A 12920-nucleotide genomic window follows, 5' to 3' on the forward strand; every position below is an offset into this window, starting at 1 on the left:
AAACCCACAAAGGACTGTGGCGAGAAGGAGAGAAGCTCGCCAGTATCGGGTCGGTGGCATTCATAGCCAGAGGAGAGGAACTCCGGAAGAGAGAAAGCAGACAGGGCGCAGTGGGGCTGTGAGATGAGACGCAGTCCTGCAGAAGTGTGGGTGTCTTGGAGGCGAAGGACAGGAGAGCAAATACGGTACAATTCTCCTGACATAAGGGGTCAGTTGGAAGAAACCTGGAACCAACTTTCCAAGAGCCAAGAGAAATTGTAAGAGAAATAGAGGCAGCATTTGTACAATTCTTCTGAAATGGGATGTGAGTTAGAGGAAATCTGGAACAAGCATTGCCAAGAGTCAAGAGAGATTGAAGGAAAGGTTGACAGACAGAGCTTGAACAAACCCTCACATGTAGGATGTCAGTATGAGGGAAATTGGCACAAGTAACAAATTAAGTCAACAAAACTGTGCTAGTGAAGAATCACAATTGTGTGATACCCAAGAAGAAAGTAAATGTTGCAGAGAGACCTAAAAAGAGTATCGGGTGATGAACCTTTTTGGAAAGAGATACCTAGAAGGAGAGTGCACCAGGTTGACCCAAAAGGGGAATGTTCCTGGCAGGAGAATAAACCAGGATATCAAGAGTTTTCAGTTACAGAGTTTTCTGGCAGAAGAGTGTACCAGAAATCTCACTTTGAACTGATCTGTTGGTCATATTAAGTTCTTATTTTCAATTGAACATTTTGTTAGCCAGAAACTTTGAAAAGACTTGCCTTTTGCCATACTAGAATCAATGTTGTGAAAAAGATATTTTTTTGAACATCCTGAAAAGTAGGAAATACTTTCCTTTGTCTTCTTTCAACCAATGTTGTGGAAAAGACATTTTGCGTTACCATTCTGAAGTTCCTCTTTGCTACATTCTAACTTATCTTGTGAAAGGAACATTTGTTTTGCCATCCTGAGGAGAGTAATGGGTACAAGAGACATTTGTAATGCCTTTAAGGGACTGGTATTGACAAGAACAATGTGAATAGTTTTCCTGAAACAATCCCGAGAAAGAGAACCAACCCTTGGATATAAGGATTGTTTGGATTGAAGTTATATTTTTGAGTTGTTGAATATTTCTATTGAGTTGAACTTGGGGAAACAATTACCTTTCATTGTTTAATTGTATGTGTTAGTGTGAGGGTCAGATTGCGTTTGGGCACAAGGTCATCCCGCTTTCATGTTAGTTTCATAGGAACGGACATTCACGTTAGGATAGGGAATGAAAGGCCTTCATCCAAACCCCTTTTTGTTAATAAAATGGCTAATCTTGAGAAAGTTATCACTTTTTGTGTCCGCCTCTCATTTCTGACCCTCACAGTCCCTACTACAAGCCTCTAGTCTTCAGGACCCTCTCCATCTTCAGGGTTGCACCACTAGACTTCCCTTCTTCTAGATGTCTCTCTAGACCTGTGCCGCTCTCCCTGCTTGGGTGTTGTACCTCACCCTGCCTTGGGCCAACTTGGCCTCCTCGTTTCTTCCTGCTCTTACTGTATTCATCATCAGCTTATCCAGAACAGGACTGCCAGACTTGTCCTTGGCCTCAAGCCCAGGGATCGTATCTCTCCAGGACTGAAATCTCTGCACTGGCACCCAGTGGCTGCAAGGATTAAGTTCAAAACCCTCTGCATTGTACACAAGGCCTTCCGGGGTCTGAGGCCGCAATACCTTCAACTCTCTCTTCCTAAATATCTTCCCTCACGAGCTCTTCGCTCATCTGTCTCCAACTCCCTTAGGGTCAGTCGCTTCTCCAAGCAACGAGTTGGTGGTAGATCACTCTCTTCGGCAGAGGTCTCTCTCTGGAACAGCCTTCCTGCCTCCCTGAAACTCAAGGAGAACCATCTCCGGTTCCCGAAACACCTCAAAACCTTCCTCTTTGCTTCTTCTTTCTCTCCCCCCTCCCTTGCTGAATTCCTGACTGAAATTGCACTGGTTACCTGGCCACCCTTCTGATCTCAGCCCCAGGCCCTGTCAATTACCCACCTGCACTGCCTCCCTGGCAACCTCTGCACTTGGGGACTGTTTTTGCTGTATCCCTTCAGTCCCCCTACCAGCACTTACGTCTGCACTTCCTTGCACTGGCCACTAGCTGGCTGTTTTATGTGTCTTATTATTCCACTTCCCATGTACTGCACTTTCCCTTCCCCCTTCCCACGCACTTTTCCTTTCTCCCTCTTCCCTTGCACTTGCGCGATCTGAATGACACCTGGCCTAGCAGGATCGCTGTCTGTCCTCCCTTTGTCCCCCCCCCTTGCCTCGTCGCGCCTTGAAACACTTGTGTATAGGCATGTTATAAATGCCATATCTTATCATATCATATCATATCACTACCTTTTCCAGATGTTATTACCTCGTTCAACTCTTTGCCACCGTCTTTTGTTATTCCCACCTCCTCCAGATTCTGACAATCTCCTCCCATTGAAACAGCCTCTTCCAGGTTCTCTCTACTACCTCCCGATGTTACTACTGTCTCCAGACACTTAACCACCACCTCCTACTATAACCATCTCCTCCAAGCCTTCACCACCTTCAAGTTCTTCCACCTTCTCCTACTATAACCCCATCCTCCAGGTTTTCACCCTTTCCTCCCGATGTTACCCCTTCGTTCATATTCACCACCTCCTCCTGGCTCTTCCTTTCACTCCTCCCACAGACTCCACTCCACCACAGTCCTTGTATTGCACTCCAAACACATCAATTGCCAGTCACAACAGTCTCCAACAACCTGCACTCCGTAATTGGAGTTGGCTGTAGTTTGACTGTGTTCTCCCACCCCACTGGGTGGGACCTTTACTGATGGTCTGCACCTGTGACTGCTGATTAAGTGAGAGCTGGTGTTGGCTGTCTTCTCTGCAGCTGGGGCTGTTTTAGGCTCAGGGGTTTGAATCATACCTATACCTGGCCTGTCCATCACCTTGGATTTGAGATTTTCTCATCTGGTACTCACTGAGACTTCCTGCACTGGGCTGGGGACTGAGGTGTTAGAATGTGAATTATAGATTGGAAACACTCTGGGTAAGTATCATATCTTTTCTACCCATATGTACGGATTTGGAATGAAACTCGGACACAAGTGAGTAATGTTTTTGGTCAAAGACTTTTATTAAAATAAAAGAGGTTGGGAAAATGCCTCTGTGAACTTGCTCTAAGAGCAGTTCCCCTGCCTAAACCAAAAATAAATGATCTGACTGTGTCAGAATGTCCACAAAAAATGATGTCCCATGTCCGGAGTATTATTCTGACCCTGACACTTTAATAAACTAAATTGTAAGGTGAAAGAAAGTCTTTGGCCTTGGGTTGTTTAGAAAAGTGTTCACAAAGTAAGAATAAATAACTCCAATACTAAAGTTCTCCAAGGATAAGGGTCCTTGCTCCAGAAGGTGGCCCCCTTGCCCTGGATACCTCTTCACTTTCTGATATTTTCACAATAAGCAGTTCCTTGTGTCTTTCTAGTCCGGCAACAACACTGATCCACAAAACTGTCTGGTTTTCTTATTTTGTCTTGTAAGGACAGCTGGTATACTCTTCTGCCAAGTTTTGTTCCTTTTCTCCGAGTTAACACAATCCCTTTTCTTGTCCTAATATATATATCCTTCTCAGGACCTATTTAACTTCTGTACTTTCTGTAAATGATTCAACTTGTCCTTGTCTGGTGTACTTTTCTCTGAGGATTTGCTTTTCACACACACTTGCCAGTGCCAGGTATACTCTCCTACCAAGGCTTCTTGTACATTTACTTTGTTTGATAATGTATCTGCTTGATATATTATCCTGTCCGGTTTTCCCATATACATGCACTGTATACATTGACAAACTTGAAAGTTTTTCACTTGCGGTTCGTTTCCCTTTCTGACAATGAGCTCTCTCGCGCTCTCTCTCTCAGCTTCTTTAGTCACAATTACTTGCATTTGGCAGGCCGTCGATATTTCCTTTGTTGTCCCTGCTGTCCCAGGGTGGAGTGTCTGGTTCTTGTGGCATTCCTGGTTTCTCCCGCGGCCAGCCGGTGACAGTTTTTTGGTGCTTTCTTTCTCGCAACTGCTTTCTCTCGGCTGTCCCATCTCTCGCGGCTTCTGCTGGGCTCGTCTGCTCCTTTCCAGGCTCCAGTGAGTTAGATGCTCCCTTTCAACACCAGCGAAGGCCCAGGAGTCTATAATCTGCTCCTGGCATTTACGCATTGTGTCCTATTCCCGTGGCAGCTTCCTTCTTCTCGGCTCACTAGCGGGTTGGCTCCATCGCACACGTTCGAGCCTTCAGTTTCTCGATTTGCTCAGGGAGGAGCAACTTTCTCCTGCCAGCAGCAGCACACTTCCATTCGGCTTCTGCTCTTGACATTTCCCAGCACCTTTGTGCACTCAACAACTAGAGCGCTCCTTCTGCTTGTGGCCTCCTCCGCTCTGCATTACTCGGTTTCTCTTCCTCGTCCCAGTATTTTGGAAGTTACGGGATGGAAGTCCATTCTTAACAATTTGAACGATAAACCTGGATAAGTATTCTTAAGAATTTTCAAGGGCAGGTCAGTCCTGGATGATTTATTTTTATTTTATTCATTTATACAGCACACAGTAGCCCAAGGGCATAGTGGAGCTGTTACAGAACCATAAATATATGTTTCATGTGGAGGGCGTATACATACAGTTACAGTTGACATAGAATAGTACACACTTTCCTTATTTGAACAGCCAGGTCTTGAAGTCTTTGAGGAAAGCCCAATAGGAAGGTTCTGTTCTGAGTGAGGGGGCAGCAAATTCCATTGTCTGGAAGCAATACAGGGAAAGCTTGCAGCTCTTGCTTTGGCACGTCTGACTTTGACAAGTAGGAATCTGTGGGTGTACGGTGTTCTCGTGGGTCTGGAAGAGTGGGCTCCGATCAATTTCTGGGAGAGATAGGGAGGGGCTGAGTTGGCGAGGCACTTGTGAGTGATGGCAGTGTTTTGAACAGGACCCGCTCTCTGATATGCAACCAGTAGACTTCCCTTCTTCCCATCTTGTTTTGGGATGCTGAGAGCTGCTCGGAGTGCATTATTTTGGATGAGGATGTGCCAGCGAATCGGACATTGCAGTAGTCCAGTCTTGAGCCTATGACGGCTCTGGCGATGGAGAGGCAGCACGCAGAGGACCAAAACGGTTTGACTGTGTTCAGTAATTTGATGGAGTAAGCTGCAGAGAAGGCAATGGATCTGACTTGGCGAGACATAGAGAGGGTGGCATTGAGATACACCCCTAGGGACATAACCGGAGAAGAGACCGGGATCTGTATGTCGCGCCGGGAGCCCTATTAGCAGGATTTCAGTCCTATCCCCGTTAAGGCTTAGACTGTTTGCTACCATCCATGCCTGGATGGTGGAATAGGGTGTATTTGGGGTGGAATAGGGCTTTGGGGTCTTCTTTGTAGATGCCTGTTAGGGGGAGGAGGACTTGAGTGTTATCAGCATAGTTCATGTAAGCTAAGCCGATGGAATCCAGGATGTCATAGAGGTCTGGTGAAGATGTTATAAAGTGTAGGAGAGACGCAGGAACCCTGTGGGACTCTGCATGGAATGGGGAGGGGCAGTGCTTGCATGCTCTGCAAACACTCTCATGAGTCTACCCTCAAGGAATGAGGTGATCCAGGATGTTGCCTCAAGCGAGAAGCGGGCCAAGTTAATGAGGTGGTGGCAAAGGATTTTGGGATCCACTCGGTCGAAGGCGGCTGATAGGTCCAGAAGGAGGAGCAGAGCTGGCTTGCCTCCGTCTCTGATTTTGTCCATCTAGTAATGGTGATCCAGTGCCATGGCTGGGACAGAAGCACGATTGGTGTAAGCCCAATATGTGGTTTACTTCTAAGAAGTGTTGAACCTGTAGATTGGCTGCTCTGTCACAAATGATTAGTAGATGATTGTCTGTCGTGATGAGCCTATAGTTATTGGGGGCCATGGTGTCTAGTGAAGGTTTTTTTATGAGGGGGAATACCCAGACTTCTTGAAGACTTGATGGGACACGTCCCGAGGTGAAGGAGGCGTTGATGAAGGCCGTGATGAAGGGAGTTAAGATGTCAGAGGATTCCTTAATGATTGTGGCAGGACTGACATTGCCGTTGCATTTCGAGGGTTAGAGGTTTTTTTAGGATGGAGAGGACATCTGGTTCCGAGACGCCCTTGAAAGAGAAGAGAGGGGTGTCTGGGGTGGATATGTTCAGGGTGGAGGCTGCTGCAATGTGAGGGAGTGAGCCCAGACTATTGTGGTTGGTGTGTATTTTATTGTCTATTTTGCTGAGAGAAAAAGGAGTTGTTCGATCACCGTACATGCACCGACATTTGAAGGAAAAGGTAGGGAATATGTGATGTTGTTCAGAACTATTTATTATTCAAAATAGCAGATCAATAGACCGTGGTGCCCAATATAAATTTGAATGGTGCCTAAACGGGTTTCAACCCGCTGGGTCTTTTTCAAGGCACACTTTAAACGTATGCAAATGTATCGAAGGCACCTACAGTGTGCAGTTAGGATCAGCAAAATATATTGACTTGCGTTTTCCTAATGTGATCAGTTGTCAGAAAGCGATCAGTGAGAAGCCACTCAGGAACGGCGAGGTGTCACTATCAGAATCTGTTTACCACAGGAATGAAGAGTTATCACTATCAGAAACCACTACCACAGGAAGGGCAAGGTGTCACTATCAGAATCTTTTACCACAGGAACTGAGAGTTATCACTATCAGAATTTACACCCACAAGAACGGATAGGTGTCACAATCAGAATCTACTACTGTAAGAATGGAGAGGTGTCACTATCAGAATCCGTTTACCACAGGATCTGAGAGTTATCCATACCAGAATCTACTACCACAGGAAGGAGGTGGTTTCACTATCAGAATCTGTTATTACAGGAACTGAGAGTTATCACTATCAGAATCTGCTACCACTGGAAGGGAGACGTGTCGCTTTCAGAATCTGGTACCACAGGAACTGAGAGTTATCACTATCTGAATGTACACCCACAAGAACAGAGAGGTGTCACTATCAGAATCTGTTACCACAGGAACTGAGATTTTTCCCTATCAGAATCTACTACCACAGGAACAAAGAGGTGTCACTATCAGAATCTGTTACCACAGGAATGTAGAGTTATTACTACCAGTATCTACTACTAGAGGAACAGAGAGGTGTCACTATGTCATTATGAGAATCTGTTACCACAGGAATGTAGAGTTACCACTATCAGAATCTACTAACACAGGAATGGTGAGATGTCACTATCAGAATATGTTACCACAGTAATTCAGAGCAGAAGCTTTTACTATAGGTCTAGAGAATGATCACTGTTAAAATCTGTTATTAGAGGAATTTTATAGAGGAGATACGTTGCAGAGGATTCTAAATGTTGGGAGAGTATGGATTTTGGAGAACGGTATGCTGGTTCTGGGTGTTAGCATGAGCTGACAGGCTGTTCCCAATACTGAGTGTCCTGGATAATGATAGCAAACTTTTTCACATCTTGAGCATGCAACCATCCTGTGAGTATTTTGTATAACAAAAATGTCTCTCTTAATTTAAGTCTATTCTTCATTCACTGGAAAACAACACCCCATGTGTGATCATTGAGGGGTCCGGACGTGTTGCTGATGTCATCACCCAAGTGGCGGATGGGAAACACTCAGATATCCACTCCTCACTCATAGAGGACAAACTATGCTGTTATTTCGAGGAAGGGGCGATGCCTGAAATTAGCAAGAAGGTGAGACTTTTGGGGCTCAGGGAACCTATGAGGTGCTGTTTCACTATGTCTAGGGGGGAACAGAGTTGGGGGCAGGATGTAAAGCAAACAAATTTCCGAATAGGGAAGGAATTATTTTACCGTATTTTCCTGTCTCACAGAAACTGTTGCTGTTGGCATGAACTTGCCCACCTGTTCCACTACACCTATATACAATTATGGACCTTACCAAAGCACAAACATTAAAATAAATATTGCAGAATACTAGAATGCATCGTACGCTATCATAAGCATTGCCATAAGTATTATGAGCTTCCATTGTTACCTTAGAATCATCAATGGGTAATAGGATATGTGTTAAAACAGATATTTAATACAATTTAAACATTAGCACTTTAATGAAGTACAATGTCTGAAAAAGAAAATGATTAACAATGAAAAAGCTTGTAGAGTGAGCTGGACTATTGGACTGTCAGAGCATGCCAGATTCTGGCCGCTGGCAGCATCACCTGCCAGGAATTTGTCTAGACTCTGTGGGAGGGCCAACAGCCTTAAACAAGTATGCATGGACATAGCCCAAGTTCCTGATGAAATGAGTGGAGTGCAAGGAGAATTTGGATTACAAGTTCAGAGGAATCTGTTGATTGGGTGACTGTAATGGCTATTTCTTTGATTTATTTAACAGTGAACAGTCTCTTCTTAGCACCCCAAGTGGATAGAGGGGAACAGGTTTCAGGACATTGGGGAGGACTGATCCCTCAAGCTTTGGAACATTCAGTAACATACGTGCCAGGGAGGGGCGAGGAAGGAGTTGAAGATCACTAACTAGGATGTCAATACAAAAAATAAGTCTGTCCTAATAAAGGATAGACCAACCAGGAGACCAGGATTTAGTGGCAAATGCCCTTAAGGCCGAGCTTCCACAAGAATCTTCAAAGTTACTTGAACGTAAGTGTCTTCAGCCGTTTCCAGGCAAATAATATTATGATGCCAACAAGAAGGGTGATTCATTCTTCTGTTAAACTAGTGCATACACAGCCAAGTAGCACATAGCTTGAGTGTCTTACCAGTCGGTGTGCTGTTGAAACTGACAGCATTTTATCATGTAGAGTCCTGGATGTACATGAGCTATGGACCAAGCTAAGACACAGCCATATTTTTGGATTGCGCTATTAGCCTCCGCCATGATTAGGGAGGTGGCACAAAATGAGTGCTGATTGGTTGGCACCAACACAGGAGCCTATAATGCAGTGTGTCTATCACGTCATGCTTGGTCCAGTGCATGCATAACAAACGTAGGTTGGGTTAAATGGCCGGGGGACCTGACCGGGAAGCACACGAGCATAGAGCTTCTGAGTCCTTGTCCATTACACTATACAGATCTAGGCAACACCATCCTTCCATCCGTCAAGACATGAACATGATCCTGATTCTAAACCCCCCATGAGGACATATCACCTGTTCTCCCCCCCTTCTCGGACCTGTACTAGAATGCTGTAGTGCTTATCTGCTTAGCAAGATTGCTTCACTTTTAATGGAACAGCACCAGTACTTCCCAGTAGCACTGCTATGCATTGAATGTACTGATGTGCCTTTCATTGGAGAGTGCAAGTGATTCTCATCGGCTAGCTGTCTCTTTTATGGCACAATACCAGCTCGTAGCAGCACATGAGACTCAGGAGGTGGTCCTTAGATCCTCATCCACGAGGGCATAGTTCACACTCACTCATTTTAGTCTTACGCCTACAGTGACCCCTCAACAACTACCAAACCCAGACATAGGCATTGCTGGCAAGATACAGCCTTTGTCTAACTAGATGACTTCCATGGTTGTACTAAGTTGGGATAGAGTGTAATAAATGGTATGGAATGTTAACAAATATGTTTGGTACAGTTATGTATATAATGTTCTGGATGGATTGTTATGATAAACATATCAGTATTGTGTTAATCTAATGTGGTGATGATCAGTGTGACTGTGTATTTCTACAGAAGACAAAGGGGGAACAGGCGATCTGCCCACCACCCAAACATCGTAAGGCCAGTTGGCTATGTGTGCACTGCCATAAATAACTCTGCATCAAGAAATTAGAATCTTGTGTTGTTATGTTATGTTAATAGGCTTTTATCATACACCAAAACACCAGCTTAGTAGCATTAAAGCGCCTATGCTTGTCCGTTGAGGGGAGTGCTGTGCCCCTGCCAGGAGTATCCAGCCCTTAGTCTGCTAGAAGAAAGAAAATGAGCGAGGGACAGATAATAGGATGGGAAAGCAGGAAATAGATGCTATGAACAGAGGGAGGTGGGGATGCTGCAGGGGTAGAATGGGTGCATGTCAGTCCTGTTAGGTAGACCATGGTTCTGCAAAAAGGCGTGTGTCCTAAAGCGGGGGTCTGCACTCTTTGGCCCCCAAGTTGCTTTGGACTACAAATCGCTTCAGCCCAAGCCTGCATGCTCAATGGTGAGGAATCATGGGAATGATCGTGCAAAACATCTGGAGAACTGCAGGTTGCAGACCCCTGTTCTATAGTGTTGTGATAACTGGGTTATGTTTCCAGGGCAGATTTGGAGAATTGTAAGTTAGTACACAATAAGGCCTGTTACAAGTTTGCCAGAATACTGTCGGTAAATCTGCCAGGATCCCGGCAAACTGTATTACCGTTACCGTCACTCTATCTGGTGAAATGTCTCACTGGAGTGTGAGTGCTGGTAGACAGTGTAACTGCCCATTCCATGGAATCCCATTGAACTCCATGGGGGAGTTTGCTGATATTACAGGCACCTGTAATACCAGCAATTTCTGCCAGTGGGGTGGCGGAATTACCTCCAGCTCTTAGGTAATAACCAGTATTAACGCTCTTAGCTGAGGTCATTCCGCCACCACACCGGCAAACTTGTAGTTGGCCAATGCAGTAATGTGCATTAAACATTAATACCGGCCAACTTGTAATGACCCCCAATGTAATGTTGCATTCATGAGTGGCTCTACAGCGTGCTCAAACAATCCTGGAACTTTGGTGGCTTATTTGCCTGGGTGTCCCTATACCAGTTCAAACTCCAGAATGCTAATGTATGACTGCCAAGCTTGAGCCAGCAGTGTCATAGTCAAGAATAAACTGTATGTAAGAGTGAATGCTGTTGCTAATAGAAAGTAAGGCAATGGAGTGGTCCAATTAAAAATAGGGCCTTGCACCTTGATGTCAGGTTATTAAGAGTTTGCTTCATGTCATTTATTTATTTTAATAGTGCCCATTGTGACAAATCCTGAGGTACTGTCACTGCTTCAAATGGAGGAATCCCTTTCCATGAGGCCAGGGAGGTGAGGCTGCTACCCGAAAGTCCCCCCGGGTGGTACTCAGCGGGTGCATCTCATGGGGAGTATAAGAAAGGCATGGTATTAATAGTAAGACAGACACAAGTGACCACAGTTCAAGGGTGTTTATTGAATTTCAACAAGGCTGTGATAAACGCCTATCTAATCCTGAATCTCCAGATGGGGGCAAGCTGCGACCATCAAATAATAATAATGCAGTCCTAGTGGAGTCTCGTCAAAATAAAAGGGACTATTCTAAAAAAAAAAAAAGCTATTGCCACCCTTAGCTCTAAATATGAATAGTGTGGGGTAGTGTTCATGAAAAAGAAAGAAGTGTTCCCAAAATGATATGTCAGGATGTTCAGGCCATTGGCCTCCCTTCCCCACGTTTTCAGCACAGGACAAGGCAGTTTACTCGAGTAAAGCACATACTCTGGCTTCTTCGGCACGAGGATACAGTTCCATTACCAGCATCAGTGCCTTTTGTGCGCAAGTCTTTTTACTTATCAAAGTCGCTTGATTCAGAGTGCCTGATGTATCAAAAACAAAACACAAAGTTATTTTCCTCTTATAAGTACTCATTTCAGGTGAGTAACCCTGGATCCCCCTCACCCAGGCTCAGATCCCTTTTTATACCACAATTGTTACTTTGGATTCCCTTATTCCGGGATCAGATCCCCTTCTCCAATGTTCAGAGAATGTTCCTTCTTGGATGACTCACGGTTCACCCCAGACCCCCCTCAACTGGGCTCATTTCAATTGCAGTTCATATTAGCTATCAAAGACTTTCGAATGTGCACAGGGATTAGCTTGACCCGTTGCAGGACCACTTCGATTTCACCATTCACAATTTACATTTTCCACCTCTCAGTTGAATACCTAACAGAGACCTTCGAATGAGCACCCATGAGGTGCCGGACCACTCTGTACATGGTATCTATCTTGGTTTCAAAAGTTCTGTCACTTCTTTGTTGTTCAAATATATTCGCGTTGCTCATCACATATGCTTCACACACTATTCTCTTCAGATTTCTTCATACAATGTTCTCGCTTGCAACCTTGGTTCTAACACAGACCGGTCTGCTATCATTTCCCAGACTAACTGGCTGTGCTGACTTTACTGGCGCTGCTTTGTTGTAGGAGCCATGGACAGTACCACAGCGGCAAGCGCTCCTCCCTACCTTGGACACTGACGCGGGAGAGCCCTGGGTACCTCCAACACACAATGCATCTTTCTTCAGCTTTAATTCCAGGTCTTATGTTTCTTATTCTCAAAGGCTTGTGAAAGTAGTGGTTTTTCTACGAAAAGGTCAGGGGGTGTTTCCTTCCATGCAACCCTCGCTGGTCTTGCTGTCTTTCTCCTCGTATTAAAATGCCATCTTGGAAATGCTGCTTCCTCGTGTGTGTTTCCTTGCTCAAAGTGTGCTTTCATGCTCCGCCTTTTATCTGTGTGATGGAAATCAGGTGTATGTAATGATCAGTAATTGCCTGGCTCTGCCTGACCCTTGTGTTGGGACATGTCAGGTATATGGCTCGAGTGTTAGTCCGTTTTCTCTCACAGCGAACTGTCTGTGGGAACGTGTTCATATCGGGAAAGGGGGTGGGGGGGCTGAGTTCCTAAGTATCCTTGTAGGATAGGGAAAAGGTGTTATAGGGAAGGGGATACTGCGTCTCACCATCCAGTGTCACACTCCCATTCGTCGAAGACCCTGCATCCATGTGATCCTCCTGCACTGGTCCACCCCAGGAACTGCATCCAAAAGTAATGGCCGTGTCCTGGCCACGTGGATGACAGATCCCCGGGGACCAGCAGGTGAGACACCTGGTTTCTGACAGAAGGGAGGACCCCATTGAGATTAGTGGCTATTTCCGGGAGAACACAGTAT

The 12920-nt window shown here is 45.2% G+C and overlaps 1 protein-coding gene across 2 annotated transcripts in view; it reads left to right on the forward strand.

Annotated features, from left to right (window-relative positions):
* The window catches only part of LOC138528636 (transient receptor potential cation channel subfamily M member 2-like), a 1006635-nt gene that overhangs the window by 274843 nt on the left and 718872 nt on the right, over positions 1-12920 (forward strand). For both annotated transcript variants that reach the window (XM_069640452.1, XM_069640453.1), the window contains exon 7: positions 7563-7742. In XM_069640452.1, the coding sequence (XP_069496553.1) occupies positions 7563-7742 (180 nt within the window). The remainder of the gene's footprint in view (positions 1-7562; positions 7743-12920) is intronic.

This window comes from Ambystoma mexicanum, chromosome 7q (genome assembly GCF_040938575.1).
Source record: "Ambystoma mexicanum isolate Mex_15411 chromosome 7q, UKY_AmexF1_1, whole genome shotgun sequence".
Taxonomy (NCBI): domain Eukaryota; kingdom Metazoa; phylum Chordata; class Amphibia; order Caudata; family Ambystomatidae; genus Ambystoma; species Ambystoma mexicanum.